The sequence below is a fragment of the Toxotes jaculatrix genome, chromosome 7 (assembly GCF_017976425.1).
Source record: "Toxotes jaculatrix isolate fToxJac2 chromosome 7, fToxJac2.pri, whole genome shotgun sequence".
NCBI lineage: Eukaryota > Metazoa > Chordata > Actinopteri > Toxotidae > Toxotes > Toxotes jaculatrix.
This window is the reverse complement of record NC_054400.1, coordinates 26,645,398-26,664,959: the sequence shown is the minus strand read 5'-3', so window position 1 is coordinate 26,664,959 and position 19,562 is coordinate 26,645,398. Positions and strand designations below refer to the sequence as shown.

At 42.5% G+C, this 19,562-nt stretch overlaps 1 protein-coding gene across 1 annotated transcript in view; it reads left to right on the top strand.

Annotated features, from left to right (window-relative positions):
• Positions 1-2,253: 2,253 nt before the first annotated feature.
• The window catches only part of LOC121184633 (whirlin-like), a 70,917-nt gene continuing 53,608 nt past the window's right edge, over positions 2,254-19,562 (top strand). Inside the window, exon 1 of the mRNA XM_041042426.1 lies at positions 2,254-2,964. Within this exon, the coding sequence (XP_040898360.1) occupies positions 2,254-2,964 (711 nt within the window). The remainder of the gene's footprint in view (positions 2,965-19,562) is intronic.

Sequence of the window (19,562 nt, the reverse complement as noted above, 5' to 3'; positions counted from 1 at the left end):
AAGTTTGTGCACAGTTTTCTTTGTGTGTGGGTGAAAAAGGGAAAAGAGAGAGAGAGCTAACACATGTAATCTTTAAGAGTGGAACCACCCTCTGTTATTTAATAGGCATTAATGTGCCTTCCCTCCCCAACACTGCAAGGTCTAATGTAATGCAGCCAGTAAAAATAATACACTCCCTCTAATGCTTTAATATACAAAAACTGAGCAATGCATTGATGTCTGATGGAGAAGCGGAGAAGTGTGGGTATCTTTATACTCCCTTTAAAGTGAAATACTGTCAATCAGTCAGTCAGTCTACTACTTTGGTCTGGAGTGAAACAGATGGGGATGAAGTTTTGTGAGATATTCATGCTCCTCAGATGATGAATCCTAAAGACTCTGATGTCCTGACATTGTCATTGTCAACTATGTCAGCCCCACAGTGGGGTTGACATAGTGGTTTTGAGTGAAATATTTTGACAGCCCATCAGGATGGGTTTACATAACTTTGAGCATGTATAGCGCCACCATCAGGTCAAAAGTTTAATTTGTCCAATACTTTGGTTTATGACCAAGTACCTGCAAGATGATGACATGTCCTTCATCCTCAGTTTGTATTTAGTTATAATTAGCAAATGTTAGCATGCTAACATGCTCTTGCTTTTCTCAACTCTTTGTCTTTGAAAACCAAAAACCAAGGTCTCGGTGTAATCATGGACTTAACACTAAAATTTAGTTTTATTTTTTGGATTATTTCTAAATTGTTTTCGTTTCTAATGTTTGTTCATTCATTTCTGCAGTTCCCTGCATGTTTGAAATGTTACAGACCAAGAAACTTGCCTTGCCTTACCATTTTTCTTCCTCTTATACTGACACATTGGATCACTCTGCTTTTATTCATGCTGAATAAGTTGGAAAGTGGAAAAGTGAGAAATACACACACATCCTTTTTTATAATTTGTTCACAGTAAAAAACGCATTTAAAAAACACCTCGACCAGCGAATGGAAGCCAGTGGGTGGCAGCAGGGTCACTTTAAAGGAGTCTCCAGAGACATCCAGTAATTTATGTAATCTTTGTATTAAACAGCATTGACCCAACACCTCCTCGGGGTTTGGGGGGGGGGGGGGCACCCTGTCAGGAGCCCGTTTCCTTAGCTGCACCCTGCTGAGACAGGAATGTTTCCTGGGACTCTCATTATGCGAATGGGCCAGACAGAGGGAACTCGTTACTGTCATGAGGAGGAAGACAACTCTGGGCTCCTATAAATAGCTATTTAAAAATAGCCTTAGGCTACAGTTATGACAAGGAGTCTCAGGGAGGCATTTGGATAATGCAGCTTGATCAGCTTAAAGGCTGACAGACAGACACCTACTGCTATCTGCATCCAGATGAACCCACCAACACATATTGAAGATGAACCCATAACAGTTCATTCACATGCTTTTAATTTGCCCAGATAAATTCCAGTTGTCCCAAACAGGGACTGGCCTGTTGTGGTTCAGGGACGTGTGAAATATATGTGAACTGTGACGTTTCACCAGTTTATGAAGTTTGTTTGTTAAAACTCGTGTTTTTGCTGCTTTCACTCAACAGTGTATGACATCAGCCAATGCCCTGCCAAAAATAATCATTTAAATAAGAGTGACTAGTGTTGTCAGTTTCTAAGCAACACATATACACATACACACAGCACGCACACACGCACCTGCGTCATTTCCTATGCACGGAGGGTCTGAGAGCTCTCACTTCAGCACGCCCAGCCAGTTGCGGACAGAGACGGCTCCGTCGTAGAAACCTGACAGACCCTCGGAGTTTGTTTAGAGGGCAGAATAAACATGGTGACTGCCATATGTTATTATAAGGCGCCGTTTTATTTTTCACAGTAATAAAGAGAGCCTTCCACGGAGTTTAACCCGCCGGCTTTCACATATGACACAGGACACAGTTGAAGCTGAAGCTTTTGTTGTTGATGGAATAAAAAAAAAGACAACAGGACAGAAAAAAAAAAACATTTCTGCTTTGATTAGTGCCAAGAAAAAAAATGCGCGCATCGACTGGGAGATTGTCTGTTTTCGGCTGACACACCGTGTGCGGCGCACATCAGCGCCGTTACGCGCGTAGATCGGTTAGACCTGTTGAAGTTGCCCGATGCGCGGTGAGCTGCTTCGCGTTTTGCTTTCAACACCGGAGAGTCGACTCGAACAGCGCTTTACCAAATGCTCGATGCGTCCTCCGCTCTGTATGATGCACTGTTTCCCCGTTATGTTGTAGGATGAGCGCTGATCTGGAGCGCGTGTCGCTCAACACATCGGTGAACTCGGCCGGCGCGGGCGGCCGTGCGCTCTCGGCGAACGTCCGGAGGCTCCACAACGCTCTCAACTTGCTGCTCAGCGACCTGGAGAGAGAGCACTTCATCCACTGTCTCAATGTGTATCACGCCAAGCGCAACGTCTTCGACCTGGTCCAAACTCTCAAAGTGATTCTCAACACGCCCGGCAAACGACAGCTGCTGCCCATGCTGCGCCTGGTCATCCCGAGGTCCGACCAGCTGCTGTTCGACCAGTACACGTCAGAGGGACTCTACCTGAAAACAGACCTGCTCCCAAGCAACGGCAGCGCGGAGGGCTTTGGGGACGAGAGTGACTCTACTCTGCAAAAATATGTCAGCTCCATCCACGAGCAGCCCCTCAGCTCGGGCTGTCCGGACGGCTTCAGCGCCGCGGCGGAGCTGTCGGCTTCCATGGCCCCGCCGTTCCTCGAGGGTTCCTTTGGAGAGGTGCGCAAAGTCACCCTGACACGCTCCAGGAGCCACGAGGGTCTGGGCTTCAGCATCCGTGGGGGGTCGGAGCACGGCGTGGGGATCTACGTATCCCTAGTGGAACCGGGCTCATCGGCCGAGAGAGAAGGACTGAGGGTCGGGGACCAGATATTGACCGTGAACGAAATGGTGTTCAACAATGTCACTCACATAGACGCGGTGAAGGTAGGATTTTATGCATGTGTGCGCGTGAGTGAGTTTGAGCTGTCATCTCATAGGCTAATTATCTCTAAAACATCCTCAGGATGATATTCACAAGACCAAGATTCCAGTAAGTGTGTGAGCCTGTTACATTTTCACACACTGTGTATGTGTGTGTGTATCTCCAGATGTGAACTGTGTGTGTGTGCTTCAGGCAGAGAGAACATGACTACAAAAGCGCGCAGCGCTGCCCTAGAAACACATCAGCAGTTAGTGACTGTGCTGTTTTCTCTGAGGGGCCTCGGGTCCTGATGGAAGCGCCTCTAGTCCAGCTAGATCCTTTTTTCCCCCCATTCTTCTACACCACTTGACCGCGGCTTAATGCTGCTCTGTGGCTGCTGGCACCGTGAGCCGAGATGAACTCAAATGTTCAGAAGCAGATGGGTTTTTTTTTTTTTTTTTTTTTTTTTTCTTCTTACAAGCAAGAAAACAGCAATGGTTTAAAGCAGTTTTTTCTTCATGCTTTCATGTCACAGACACCAGCGATCCTTGATGAGATTTAGGGCTGCAACCAAGGATTATTGTTATTAATGATTAATCTGCTGACTTCTTCAAATGCCTTGTTTTGCCTTGTCTGACCCACAATCCAAAAAGATATTCACTTTACTGCATGTACGACAAAAATCCAGTCCTTACATTTGTGAAGCTGGGACCAGACTGTTTTTTTTTTTTTTTTTTTTTGCAGGAAAAAAAAGATTAAAACAGTTAATTGAATGTCAGAATAGTTGCTGATTAATTTTCTTTGGAAGGACTAATTGATTAATCAGCTAATCATTGCAGCTTTAATGAGATTAATTCAAAAGGAAGCTTTCAGGTGTTGATGTATTTGTCTTAACTGCTTGTGCAGCTGATAGAGGTTACAATAAACCTGTTTTGCAGTCAGTATTCTACCGTCTGTACTGAGGTGGATTATGTGGGAGAGGGTCAAACTTGTAATTAAAGAGTCAGTTCACCTAAAAAAAATACACCAAACACATTTTTATACATGTTTATTTTAGTCTGTCAGACAGTTTTGATTTAGCCAGGTTTTAAGATGTGTGTCCCTGGGATCTCTGCCTCCAGCTCAGGACAACAGGTCAAAGTATCAACCCTTGAAAAGTAAGAATTTTGCTACAATCTCACACAGTTTGGATACTTGTTATCTGTTGTGCGTGTGGTTTTTGCTGTGATGGTAAAAGCTGTTGCTCCCCTTGATGAGCTGTTGGAGGCCTGATGTTCACCCAAACAGCAGTAACATCTGTCACCTGCAGCTCTTCATCCAACCAGCTCACTGCGGCTGCATCTCATTTTACCGTTAATCCATGGAAGATTGAAAATGGATCCACTGACTGTAACTTGATGTAGTCTGATATTAATCAAGCTAGAAATCAGTAGTCGGTCCCCTCAGTCCCCCCCCCTTCTGATCTGACCAGAAGTGGCAGGATGAAATTTACTTACCTACTTTGGGCAAAATGGGACAGGACATGAAGTCCTGTAATACTGATTGCACAGGGCTGTAAGCACAAGCTGCAGGCCTCACACGCTAATAGCAGAATTCCAAAGGTGAGAAGTATACACACATCTTCTATCATATGCTTAAATCGTGTCTCCCTCTGTCACTGTCCTCACAGTCACAGTGTTTATTTGCCTCTGCCCCTTTCATAAGCTGACTTGTATTTGTGTAGACGAACATCCATGTTCAACTTCTGTGTCACCAAAATTTAACTTTAACTGTTCAGATTCTGAACAAGCTCCAGTTTGGAGATGTAAAAAAACCACCATCAGGGCAAGACCATCTTCTTGGGAACTGGCCAGTTAGGTCAGCATCCATGATTAAACCCTGGGGGGGGGGGACACTCTTATCTCAGTGGCCCTTTGGTTAGTCACCAGTGCCACTGATGGCTCTGTAGTGTTTTAAAGAGAGCATACATTTACATCATATTAGAGGAGTAGGATTATATTAATGTTAGGTTTTTATATAACTTCCTGTTTCTGCTAAATTGGATGTGAAGTTAAGGTTCATGGTTTTACTGTGCAATAGCACTGTGGACATTTGGCTCTTTATACACACACATCTCACCATGTTCCAATAGAAATGGAAAAGTACAAATAAATGAAATGAACACTGTGCTGACAGATTTCATTTGACTGTAAGTTTACATTCCAGTGAAGAAATCAGATGCACAGCGGGTTTGAAGAGTAATCACTTAAACTCAGCTGAGCTGTGTCCTCTGGTTCTTGAGAGTTTGCACTTCAGTTCATCGTACTAAGTTCATACTTCCATGAGAAGCAGAGCTTCAGTGATGGCCCCACTTCCAGATAATATAATCACAAAATGCAGTTCCATCCTCCTGTTTTTATGGGTGTTTTCAATTTGTATGTAAAAAAAAAAAAAACCTGAGTGAAAAGAATGAAAAACAGCTTGGCAGATAAATGTGGCATACATGACGCATGTGGCTAAAACATCCACTCAAGCTTCACCTCCACTGAAGAGACAAAAACAAGGAACAGAAATGTCATAGATCCGTATGTCATATACCGTCTTGTTGTGTCCTCTTCTTCTGCAATGCTTTAATGGCACCCAACTGGAGAATTAGTGCCACCAGCTGTTCCTGAATGTCCACACTCATATGAGTTTTGATTTTTCTGCTTGATGCAGCAGAAATATGACATGAGAGAGGAAAAAGCATGTGGGAGGAAAGCTATTTAACAGAAAGGATGAGCCAAAGGTCTGAAGCAGCCAAATAACCGTGTGCCTCAGTTCTCGTCACTGTGTTTAAAAATATCCCTGATGATGTGCTGTTTTATTGTCCTAGACATTAATGTTTTATTCGCTGCATGCATTTGGACTGCCTGACTGAAGAATTTTTTTCTTGTGACCTTGCAAGCTTTTCTCACTGAGTCAGACTTTAATACGCTCTACCTACAGCAATTTCCAAATAGGAACAATTCTTTCTTTTTTTTTTTTTTCAGAAAGCTGAATAGCTGAGGCCCAGGGTAATGTCTTATTTAAGAGCGAATAAAGAGGCTTTTCACCTGCCTATTCAAGGCTTTATTGAATTAGAGGGAAACAAGCTGAACGGCTACTTTTCCTTGATGGCGCTGATGATGTTGCAGCTTATTTTGTTCACCCCGTCAGATAAACAGGTGAAGCATGGGTATTTGAGCCATTGCAGGTTTGTCTGGAGGAAAACTGCTTCTGTTGTTGCTGTGGTGGAAGGAAGGTAATAGTAGAAACCAGTGGTTGCCATTTGTCTTTACTGGACCCCTACAATCCCAGTATTTTTATTCTGGACTGTGCACTTTGATGAGGCGTCTGAGCTGCTGCCTGCCAGCTGGCTGGTCAGGACCGTCAGTCAGTCAGTCACCCCAGCTGCTCCGTTATCAGATGGCAAATATCAGAGATGAAGGTCATCTCTGCTGCAGGTCAGCTCTTCTGTGACTCAGGTGGTTCTGCGTACACACACAGCACATTAATCTTCATTTATGTTACTTGTGTTTTTAAATGTTTATCTTCAAAATCTACAACACCTTTCAGGACCTGCAGCAGAGATGAAGGTAAGGGAACCATCTGCTGTCTGATTGGACAGAGTGACTGAGTTTTGTGATTGGATTGTCAATGTCCAATCAGCTTCGGATGTAAAGACTGTCAAAATTCGTACTTAACCTCAGTGCAGTGCTGCTAATTTAGCACATTTGTCGCTAGATTTAACAACTTTCCAGAGTCCTTAACTGACTTAAAAAAAAAAAAAAAAAGCATCCAAGGGACAAATCTAGCAACTGAATGAGCTTCTAACTTTCTCTAAGTAAATAAAAGTAAATAAAGCCAAAACTACAGCACAGCCGTTGTCTTTAACTTCTGTGTGTTGTGATTCTGGTTATAAAATCAGGATTTTAGCAGCAGCAGCAGCTTGGAAATGTCTCGAGGTGTCTGCTGGTTAACATGGATCTGAATGAGCCATTGTCTTGTCATTGTTCCATTGTCTGACACAGAAACAGAGAAACATGTTATTAACAGTTCTTACCAAACATTCCCCTGTAAGAAAGCCAACGGTGAGAAATGTTATGGCTTCATGGCTGGACCAAGAACTCAGAGAATACATGAAACAGAGCCAAGGTAGAAGCAATCAAATCAGTGATACATTACAGTGGAGCATATTAAGTATATTCATTTGTAAATTAAGGAATTATGTAACAAAACTGAATAAAAAGGAGGAAAAAAGGATTAACTGTCAAACTGAATTAGAAATATGAAATTAGTGAGCAGGAAAATGTGGAGTGCATCCAGTGAATTACACCATCATTTTTAGAAGCAGATGGAAAAATTCTTGCTAAACCAATGGAAATTGCCAGTTGTTGAAGTTGTTGCTTCAGCAATAAGTTGCAGAAATTAGTGTGATGGTGTGGCTCTCAGACATATAAGAATAATGAGAATTATTTGGAATGAGAAATTATTATGAGAAATTATTACAAGAGAGCGAGGAGAAGGTTTCAGGGGTTGGTAACCTTGATGTGAAACTACTGAAACCAGTAACAGAACTGATGGCTTTGCCTATTTCTCACATCATTAATCTAACCATTCTCAGGTAAAAATAGTAGACTAATAAGCATTATGAGTTGGAATATGGTGTATCTACATGCATATAAAAAGGGGGCACTCTACGGCTGTAACTCTGATGACTGGTGACGGTATGAAAGAAACTGATAAGTAAAAAGTTGTAAGTGCAGTTTTGCTGGATTTCAGTGCAGCATTTGAGAGATTTAATCGAAAGTTGTTATTGATTTGAAGCATCTTCTGCTGTATGGATCAAAAGTTATCTCACCAATAAGAAATATACTGTACATTCTAAGTGGTGGTTATTCTATGGCAAGAGCAGTGGGTTGTGGGGTGCCTCAAGGAAGTTGTTTAGGGATTTGTTACAAATTATTGATGTATGCGGATGACTCCACAGTATATAGATCGGATAATGTGTAAATACATTGTAGAAAAAACAAAATGTGTGGTATTTGGTTCAAAATATTCTTTAAATGTTACACCTATTTTACACTTAGCTATCGGACATAGACAGCAGAACAGAAGCAAAGTTATTAGGGGTCACTGCTGATAGTGAAATGTCTTCATGCCTAGATATTTAACCAATTTGGTCCAATACAACAGAAAGTAACCTGAACATGGTACAGGTGGCACAGAGTAAAGCTGTAGTAAAACAGTAGTAAGTACAATGAATAACTGTTTGGCTTGGTTGACTGTAAAAAAGCAGGTTGCATCACTCTCTAGCAATATTCTAGAAATATAATCAAAACTAAAACCCCACAAATACTTTATAGGAACCTATCATTGTTAGTCTACCTGGCAGGTGTCAGAGGGTCATTTTCTGTTGCCTCTGTGTGGAACAGTTTCAAACATTTTTGCTCAAAGAGCGATTCACTCTGCTGCACTGTTGAGCTGTGAGAAACTGTGTGTCTGCATCATGTCTGAACTGATTAGTGCGATGCTGACAAAACCCTTTTGTTTGATAAAGAGGCTACAGTTTGTGAAGCTAAAGTTAGTCGTGTAGTTTTTCTGTCTTACTCTACAACACAGCAGGACCATCTGTTTGGTATGTATGATACCCTCCACCAGCAGCATCTGTTGGTACGCTGTTATCCATGGAAACACAGAACATGTCCTAACTAATTAAATGAACATCTTAATAAGTGAGCATAGAGGTGCTGATGCTGTATTTTTGAACTTTTGGCAGAGCCTGGCTACCTGTTTAACTCTGCTCTAAGTTAGGCTAACCATGCCCTGACTACAGCTCTCTACAAAACACCTAGACATGACATTACTATGAATCTCACAATTTCCAACAATGTGGAGCCTTTAAGGCAAAGGATCTCATTGTTTATTGCGATGTCACACCATCTCTTCCTTCCATTGACAAATGAAGACAATATTATCCAGCTTTATGGGAACCAAAGGATCAATGTTTACTGCTTATCCATAATTATAGTTCCACTGGGACTAGTGTGCTGTTTCATTATCTGTCTCCTCTAATATTCAGAGGCACGTACACGCAGCTAATATTTCCAGCTCATGCCTAAAGGCTGGGGCTCTCCCCTCGTCACAGGTCCACATCCTGGCCCTCATCATGAGCTGAGTAATTCATAATATCTTTTAATGAAGCTGCCAAGAAGTTAAGACCTGCTGCACCGAGGCACTTCCCCTTGTCTGAAGCTTGACTTCAAAGCTGTTTACCAGCAGGGTGGTGAAGGCCAGGAAGGTAGCTGCATACACAGAGGACCTCATTTGTGAAGATAAGTGTATTTAATCTAGATTTAGTCTGGCAATTCTGTAAGAACAGTGCTCTGGAGACTTTAATGAGTGGACTTGCCCCAAGCACAGTAGGAACAAGCCAGGCTTTATTAAAAGTGACGTGTTACAATAGTTTAAACATAATGGAAAGATAACGTTTGGGAGGAGGAAAATTCACTTTAAATTTTATTTCCACTGATGAGCTCTGGGTATAGTGACATCACAGTTTTACTTCCAGTACTACAGAGTATTGCTACTAGCTTTAGTACTCCAATAATACTGCTAATAACAATAATCCATATGAACAATGTGACCAAAATGTCAAATATATCAGACTTGATTATATATGGTTCTTTGCGTGCCACCAAAACATGTGTAATGTGTCCCCCACTTTGACATGCACTGTTGTTACAAGGATGATAATGTTATTCATTTCATCATTTGGCTCATCTCACTGTTATGCAAGTTAGAATTTCTTGACTCTAGAGATTCTACAGTTGGTTTTACACACACACACACACACACACACACACACACACACACACACACACACACACACACAAAGTATTTTTTCATACATAAAGTAGAGATGGTCTGGTGAAAAACTTTCTCCTCTCTTTCTCCTCCTCCTCCCCCTCTTCCTCCTCCTCCATCCATTCAGGAAGACGTGCAGCAGCCAGGAGCTTACTGTGCTGAAATCCCACAGCTCAGGAGCAAACAGACATCCAAACTTGATGCTGTTTATACACCTGCTGGTACGAGGGCAAACACCTTTATCCAGAGCCCTCGCAAAAAACAGTTCGTATATATGCCTGAAAAAAACAAACACAGTAGCAAGGTGACATAAGAAAGATAATAATAGAATCATGACAGTGAGGAGTTCTTCTGTATTAGTGGTGTTTGATCAGATGCTTAAAACAGAATGGAGGAGGAAAGCTACTTTGACCTCCTTGTATTAATAGATGTATGACTTTAACATGCACCAACATGAGAACCATCTCTGCTCTGCCTGCAGGGCTGAACTCACCCATTGAACAGGGAAGGAATATGTCATATGCCATGTTGGTATCTATATGCAACTACGTGGCAACAGAGGGGTTATAATGGTATTTTGGGAATTGCTTTCGGCTTTTACCTTCTGGCTGGTGTTACCCTTTGTCTCTGGTAATAATGCTGTGATAAATGTTGGCTCTTTAAAAAAACAGTAGATGGACCTTGAGAATTGTGAGTTTAGAATTACTGATTATTGCGTTTTTCAAATTTCACACATTACACACAGATCTTGCCAAAATTGCAGCAATGCAATGCAACACACAGATGTTGCATTGTACATACAGCACAATAAAATGGGACCTGAGAGGCCTGAAAGAGAGGAATCTGACAATATAAAGCAATTCTATTGATCATCAACGTTTCTATGAATGTGTCAGCAAATGAGTTTTTCTTCCTAATAGTTCAGCCTTTGTGACACCTGATGTCTGCATGTTTGAAGAATGCACCCGCTACATTTCAGCAGCTGATGAATAGCATCACTAATGAGTGAAGCTCAGCGGTTACCTACAGTGATGAAGTGGTCGTGTACAGTAGCTCACAGAGCACCTCATATGTGTATAAAGATGCCATGTTTGTTTCAAGGGGGGAGTTGTAGGTTTCAGCAGTGAGGATCACTTCCGCGTTCAAAAAGCTGCAGTTCCTCGGCTGCCGCTGGGGGCTGGCTCCAGAAGTGAACAATTCTCCATTGAACCCCATGTTAAAATAGCCAACTTTACAGCCTAAAAAAACATATTTACAGCTCGGTACATTTTTGTTTTTTGGCCTCTATTGATAGTTTCCACCTCCGTGAACACTGTGAGGGGGGTGAATTTTTTTGTACCACAACCGTTTTAGTGTTATTTAGGCTTAAGAAATTAGGGCATGGTTACGTTGAGTGACAGCCCCATAGACAGGCACAGGCAGTTAGCTCTTTGCTAAAGCATCGGCTGGGCTAGGCGGCTACATCCAGAGGCCTCCGGCTACCTCCAGCGGGTGGACAGGGGCTGCAGTGTCCGTGTTTGTTTGCCAATGTTCGGATAGGTTTTTGTGACAGTATGGCTTGTTGTAGTGTGGGCTGTACTAACCGACCGTCTAAGGAGTTTGTGTTGCAGTTTTTTCGGTAAGTAAATGTCTCACTATTTTACCTCGATGTTTGCACTAATTAGCATGTATTAGCATATTTTGCAGCTGGCTTATGAATTAATTGCCGATTTATGGTCGCTGCTGATACAGATAGAGGACCGGAGCGGATAATGTTAAGAACGCTGTTGCGGTGTGTTCCCGTTTATTGCGGGAATACTAAGCTACAATTTTATTTCGTCTCATTTTTCTGTTTAAAAAGTCCGACATTGCATGGACAGAGCAGCTCCGTCAGTAAGCGGCTGCTGTTGTTTGTGTGCTGCTGTAACTGTAAGTGGATAGTGGATGGAGGCAGCGGTGAAAACCTGTAAATATTAATTAAACATTTTAATATATTATTATCATCATTATTTTTTAATCGTTATCATTAATAATAATTACAACAACAATAATAATAATGTTTTAAACTTTTTAATATATTTTATCAATATGAAATAATAATGATTGTTTCACAGTTAAACAACAGGCTAGAAATAAATTTCCATCTACAATTCCACCAAACCCTGCAGCTCCATCTAAAACCTCTCTATCTGAAACAGTCATGTTTAAAACACAGCAGCAACATTATGATCTCTGTTGTATGCTGTGTGTCGCGGTCGTATGGAGTCAAACTAGTCGGGTCGGACGCGGGGACTGTCGTGTGGTGGATGTAGCTGCGTGTAGCTGCCGCTTAGCTTTTTAGCCTAGCTGATTAGCCTTAGGCTAGCTCGGTTGCCCCGAGCTAAGTGGCCGGGTTCTCGGCCGGCTGACTCGTAAATCCCCGAAACCAATGGGAGACGTCACGGGTGCTACGTCCATGTCTTATACAGTCTATGGTTTGTTTGGACAGAGGCATGTGAGCATGTTTTTAGAGGGCTGTAAACCATACTGTGTGTGAATCTGTGCTGGTTGTTCCCAGTTTTGATTCACCATTGAGGCTTGTGGTGGATGCTAATCAAACATCACAATGCCTGCTCGAGCACTGAGAAGGATGCTGTGGGTCTTGCCTTGGCAGGTTAAGCATTTCAAAGTGTGCATGTCTCACTTAGGTCAAGTGAGACATGTGGTGGCTTTTTTTTTAGCCAAATTCAAAACATCAGACCCAAGAATGTCTAGTCCAGTCTTGCAGCCATACAGTCTGATTGTGCAGCACAACACTTTGGGTGTTGTGGGGTAATGGCTCCGGTTCATTAGCTCCAGCTGTTACACCTGGGAAGGTTTTTTCGGGAATGAGTTTGATGGGACACAACACGTGGGAGACATCGCAGGAAAGCGGCCTGAGACACTGCAGAGACAGGGAGCGGAGTCTGGCTCACACGTTACCATGAACTGCTCGTACGCACCTTTTTAAACTGAACCACGTGACTGATGAAATGACTCCGGAGGCACAGTTCGTTCGCCAGGCCCGAGTGAGTTGGTCCTGCGGACTGAATGGGTCGCGGAGAACCAGAGCGTTGACCTTGCGGTGAGTCAACCGCACACACACACACCACATATAGGAAAAGGTTGCATCCACTCAGGCAAGTTTAGGTCACATTTCTCACGACAACTGTAACACGCAGGGAGAGGCTGGTTAGTCTGAGACAGAGGGTACATGAGCCTGGGGTGAGTTCAGCAGAGTAACCATGCACAGGTTTGGATTCATTTCCATGTATTTGCATATGAGACACAGTGATACACGGACCTGAGGCCTGCAGCAGTAACATGATACCCCACAAATTAGAGTTTCATTTGGAGCTATAACTCCACCTTATTTTCATTTTCCATGAACCTGTTTAGTGCCTCTAAACGTACCAATTTGGCTTAAGTATATATATATATATATATATATATATATATAGTATAATTTTATGAATAATGTTTTGAGTAATACCCTTCATAGACTGTTTCCCTCACTCACTCAGTGCCTCTGGAGGCCTGTACCAAGATCAGTCCAGCTGCTGACTGCGTGCACTCAGTTAATCAGGAGCTGAATACACACAAATTACAACTGCAAACTCAACGAGAAGCACGGCACACATTTGCTTATTCTTCTTTCTTAGTGAAACTGTCCCTCAGAGTCTAGTCTGACACGGTCTGGCAGGGGAAATCAAGGGATTCTGGGTCCAACACAGACAGTGTGACAATCATGTGCGCTTCACGCAGTCACTGACCAGGTGTGTACAGGTGGAGAAGGTGCAGCAGTTTAAACATCTAATTCTTAGAGGGGCAGGTAATGTAATGCAGCCCGGAGGAAGCCAGCAGGCTTTTTATCCCCTCCGCTGATTGTTCACAGCAGGTGTAAACTTGCCTTTTTAGTAAGACGCTTGTTATCACCTTGCTTGTTTGAGGCGTTTAGTCTACAGTGTAGTACCTGCTGGAATATGCTGCTTTACCATGGCCAGTGTGGTCATATACCTGTCTGAGGCTTTTTTTTTTACCAGTCTGTCACTCACTCTGTACGCTCTGCTTCCCTTCGTCTGCGCCGTCACCTTGACCTGACTTGCGACACTTGTGTAAACTCGTCATGTTTGCCTCTCACACACACACTCTCTCTCTCTCCGTTTCGTCTTCATCTCTCTCACCACCAGCCCTCTCTCTTTCCCTGGTGAGAGTTGTGCATTCTTTTTTAGAAACTGACAGAATATTAAACCCGGAGACTCTCCACAGAGGAAAGTGTATCATCAAAATCTGCCTCACCACATCAAACTTAAAAAGGAAATAGATATTCGCTGAGCCTTTCAGTGGTGTTTGCTCTGCGGAGCGAGCATCGATCTGTGTCTGTTTATTTCTGTGTGTGAAATTAGGATTCTGGGAGCCGAGGCCCCACTGTGTGCTGCGTCTCCTGCTGGAGCTCAGCAGTAAATAATGAATAAAATAAAACTGTACATGGAAGTAGTGCTGGGGGTTTTTCAGATGGACTTCATATAGACAGGGAGGATTCAAACTAATGCTAGAAAACACAGGAAATAAAACTGGTTTGCTTGTTTAGGGGGGCAGTCTTAAAGGACCAAGTGAGAATTTGCTTGGTCCTTTAAGCCGTCCTTTATTCCCAAACACATGTGAAATGTAGAGCTTTTATTGAGCTGTCACAAAGTCTTCTCTTCAGTTCAGCATTGTAAACACAGCCTGTGCTGGAGTGACAGTGAATACAGGCCAGGCCAGTGAACACAACAGACAGTACAAAAAAATGGTTTTATGTGTCTACAGTTCAGCTATTTCCCCTCACATTCAGTGTTACTTGAGTAAAGCCACGGTTCCATCACAGACAGAGGAGACAGTCACAATGGCAGTACTAACATACTGTTCATAACAATGACATCAAAATGAGTGTGTAGTGGGCTCCACCTGCATAGTATGTGGATTTTGTGTACATGAGAAATACCCGGATGTATACTAGATATGCAGGAATTTCTAAGTATGTGCTGTGAGCTTGCTTACTGGACATACTCAGCTGCCCCATAATGCATTGCGTTATTTAGATCGACTGTCTACAGATTGGAAATCTACATGGTCACCTTCCTGCCAGAAAACGTATTGAAACTGAATAAAGTGACATTAACAGTCCTGTGAGTGAAACTACAGCAGCTGTGAACCTGCTTTAAAATCCCCTCCAGTCGTCTCTGACATTGCTGGCTGGTGCTAAATGCATTCTGGGATACTGGCTGTATACTTCAGTGTAAAGTGTTCATGTAGTAGTATGCTGTACACAGTCACTGTATGTAGTAGGTGGTACATTAGTAGACGGTTCCAAACAGAGCCACAGACCCAGAGAGCAGCCTGCTACACAAGAGCCACATCAGCTTCCCTCCTTCTTATCTAACTTAGAAACATGAGCACACATCCTGTCCTGCACCTTAGCTGTTTCAGCGAGCCACCAAACATTTGCAATCAATCTGCAGGTCAGACAGCTAATTAACTGGTGCCCTGCAGCACATTGAACAGTATGGACACATGGTGCGGTCCTTACTCTTCGGCATCAATGCTAACAACACGTTGTCGGTCTCATGACTTGTAACTGCTTTTTTGATATTTACCCAATTTTTTTTTCTTCCTTTTGATGATACAAAAGCATTAAAAATAAGTGAAAAAAATACTCAAAAAGGGATTGGACTTTAATCTATACATAAATTGTGATTCTAACAAATTGTCAGGGTGATGCTTCCAAAAAAGTCTTGTTGTGAGTTTGTTAAGAAGGGTGAGCAGATCATTACTTGAACTGATGATACTATCAGTGCTAGTATCAATAGGACTGATACCAGAAAGAAAATAATCATGTTCAATGAGTTAATGGGCACATTAACACTTTTTTTTAGTGCTGCACCCTCTGCTTCTCTGTTGTTGTTATTGTGTGCATGTTTGCAGCAGTAACCTCATAAGGTCAAAGAATACACACAGTAATCATGTGTTATTTATCTCTGGCTGTTGTCCACTAGAAAATAGTACATTAGTTGCTTTTAACGATTACAAATTATTGGTAGAGATATTGATTATTGTGGATCTGGTATTATTTGGTATTGCCATGAGCACACACACAGACACACACATATACATATATATGTGCTCATGTCAACGTCCAAGTTTTAGTTGTTGAAAAGTCAAACGGTTTCGAATAATTTCAGCCAAAGTCTGTTCTAGTTAGTTAAACCCACATTTAATAGTTGCAGTGCTACATACAGTGTTTGTGTGTCTCACATGACCATCTCTAGTTATTGGATGAAGATGCTCTCTGATGTTTGTGAACATGTTATTTTTGTATTGAGGACGTTTGTTGGAGTGAGTGTGATACAGTATAGTAACATATTAGCACAGCATCATTTCTGTACAGTACATTACACCACACCTAGACAGTGGTGTATTATTGTCACATGCTTCTATCATCTACACTATTTGCAATTTGCATCAAACATACACGGTTCTCGCTGTGCAGTCAGCAGGGAATCTTTCCTCCAGTGCTCCGCTGACAGCATCGATTTACCTCGACAGCACACATGAGGCCTTGTGGGATTTATTGTCATCGTTTTTGAATGAAAGCTTGTCAGAGTAGCACTGCTCTGGCACAGGTAGGCTACAATGCCAGGTTTAATGGCTGTTGCTGTGTCACGCTAATCCTGTTGTGGAAATGAGGTTGTCTGGCAGACACACAGTGGTACAGATGTTTTCGGGATTTCATGGCAGCCATCTCCTTGCTGCTGTCCTCGAGACGTCGAGATGTGGGGGCGTTTTGTAAGAAATGCTGGTGGGAAGGGGAACAGGCGAATTACTGCTTTTAATGAAATAACATATTATACAGTCAGTGTCATTCACATCAATTATAGTGAAGGTCCCTCGCTTCATGAGCATAACTGCAGAAAAAGTACAGGACAGCCTGATCGGAGAGTGTATTATGCTGAAGGACTTTAATCACGCTTTGGCTTTTGTGTTGTAAATTTGGTCTTTATGTCGGGGATGCAACAGGTCCAAGATTTTTCCCTCGGTTTCAGATGCTTGTGAGCTGTAATGGTGGTGTGGTTTAAGGAAAGGTGGCGGTGTTGATCGGTTAGTCCAGAACTTTAAGGATTCAACTCTAGTTTTAAAATAGTGATCTCAGACTTCAAAAGCACTTACTGGTCAAATCCTCGTCAGGCTATTTTTGCCTATAAAGATGTTGTTTTGTACACAAAACTGTTTATTGATAATAATAATAGTAATAGTAATAATAATAATTTCTCTGGTTTATTATTGGGTCTGTGCTAGCATCCTCGCCACTGTCACCACATTGCACGTGTTTAAGAAAAGCTGGCATTGTGGCCTGACCTTTGACGTTTGGCGCTGATGTCTGTCCATCTTAGGTTTTAGAGTGATTTATAACACTTGGTGGAAAGCTTTTATTGCACTTAACGTAACGAGCTGTCAACCTGTCTCTGCTCCGCTCTGTGTGTGTGTGTGTGTGTGAAGAGGGGCTGAGACACACACACACACAGGAAGCAGAGGAGAGAAACGTGACTGTAAATGACGGCAAAGCGCAGCAGAGACTCTCACACTGAGCTGAAATGAAACCAGTGTAGAGATAAGCTAAATAACAGAAATGAAACTTGTTTTCATTTGGGCTCTTGGGGTCAGGGGGGTGTGTGTCATGGTAGTAGAAAAAAACCGAATATCTTGCAGCAGCGTGCTGCATGTGTAACTCTGGCTACTGTTTGATTTTATTTTTAAGCAATGACTGCTTCATTCTACTTGTGTGTGGAAAAATAAGATTACATAATCACAACCAAATGACTCCACTGAGCACATCAGCACTTCAGCAAGCTCCGAAAAAAGCAACTCTGCCTCAGATTGCGTTGTGTAGGGTGGAGGAGGAAGAAGTATTTCAGTAGGTGAGGTTATCCTTTGCTGTCAGTTTGATAAGGCCAACGTGATGTGGCCGCTTGTTATTAGAACAAACCCTCGCTGACTGCTCGGCTCCCTTGGCTGCTCCCCCCTCCCCCCATCAAAACTCCACTGCTGGATGCTGCTGTTGTCAAGTGTCCTTGAACGCAGCTAAGCGCATATTCTAGATAACAGGTACATCAGTGTGTGGGAGAGGCCAATGGGAATCAGCTCCCTGATGTGGAGGAGCAGCCTGACATACTGTAGCTACAGTAAATCAGAGAGCAGAACAACTGTCACAATATTGTGTGTGTCTGTGTGTGTAGCTGTTCACACATGTACAATACGTGCCTTCTTTTTCCTGTGGGGGGGGACGATGTAGCTTGAACAGTCCTAAAGTCCCCGCTCTTAGGTTAAGACTGTTGCTCACTGGTTCAATTAGAAGCATTGCAACACTGCTACAGCATTGTACACCATTCACACAGTAAACAGGTGCCATCTACCACTAGCATCAACACGAGTGCAGGATATGTTTTGTGATGCTTATATAATGTAGTGACTAAGACAGAGCAAATGAGCTGAGAGCACGAACGAACAAGAGGAAGAGAAACGGTGATCAAGAAAGAAGGAGAATCAGAACTCACTAACATTTGCTGGTGGTGAGAAATGAGTCAGTCGCCTCTTTTAGTGGGTTTACCCGTGTTTAAAAAACTCTCAATGTGCTAATTTTGTTGTAATAATGGTATTAGTGTGTGAAAATTACACCCAAGAACCCTTTGTTTTTTTTTTAATCATTTATCCACATGCCAAATCTAGCTACTGATAAATGCAGACGTTTACATGCAGCACTTATAATGTGTGCACATTATATGTAGATTTACACATGCATGCATCCTTGTTTGTTCATGGATGCACGCATGTGTATGTATGCAGGAATATGTGTATGTTTGTTTATGTTTGAGAAAGAGAGAGACAGGGAGAGAGAGAGAGAGAGAGAGAGAGAGAGAAATATCAGGTGCAGTAACTGTGACAAATGAACAAGTAAAGGAAAGCAGGTGGCATGGGAGATTTGAGGTGACAGTCAATTTAACTCAATATACTTCCTCCACACATACACACACACGCACACACACACACAAGCTGGAACACACACACACACACACACACATGCACAAACTCAGCAGAAAAGAAAGGAAAAAAAGCACAGCAAACCACTCTAACTTGAGATATCCAGGTATACATAGTGTATAGCTATATATGGATACTGCTATTGGTGCACACACATGCACGCGCACACACACACACACACACACACACACACACACACACACACACACACACACACACACACACAGACACATTCACGCAAAATTACACAACCTTTGTTTACCTCGATATGTGAAAGTCGATATGTTAGACAGTTAGACATCAGCTGTCAGAGCCTGTGTTACTCTGCACTGTTCACTTCTGTGTTTCTGTTCAGTACATGGTTCTACTTCTCTACACACACACACACACACACACCACCTTACCTTATTATGTGAAGCTAATGGACCATGGAACACATCACTGTGTGAGTCATCAGTACTTTCAGAGAGAGAGAGAGAGAGAGAGAGAGAGAGAGAGAGAGAGAGAGAGAGAGAGTGAGAGAGAGAGTGAGAGTGTGCTGGAAACACAACAACACATGTTTTCAACCCACTGTGCATATGTGTGATCACTGGCCCTGTGTATGTGGATGGATCTGTAACATTTGTATTAGTAAACCCAACACATTTGGCTTGATCATAAACAACCAGTTCTCTTAACATTG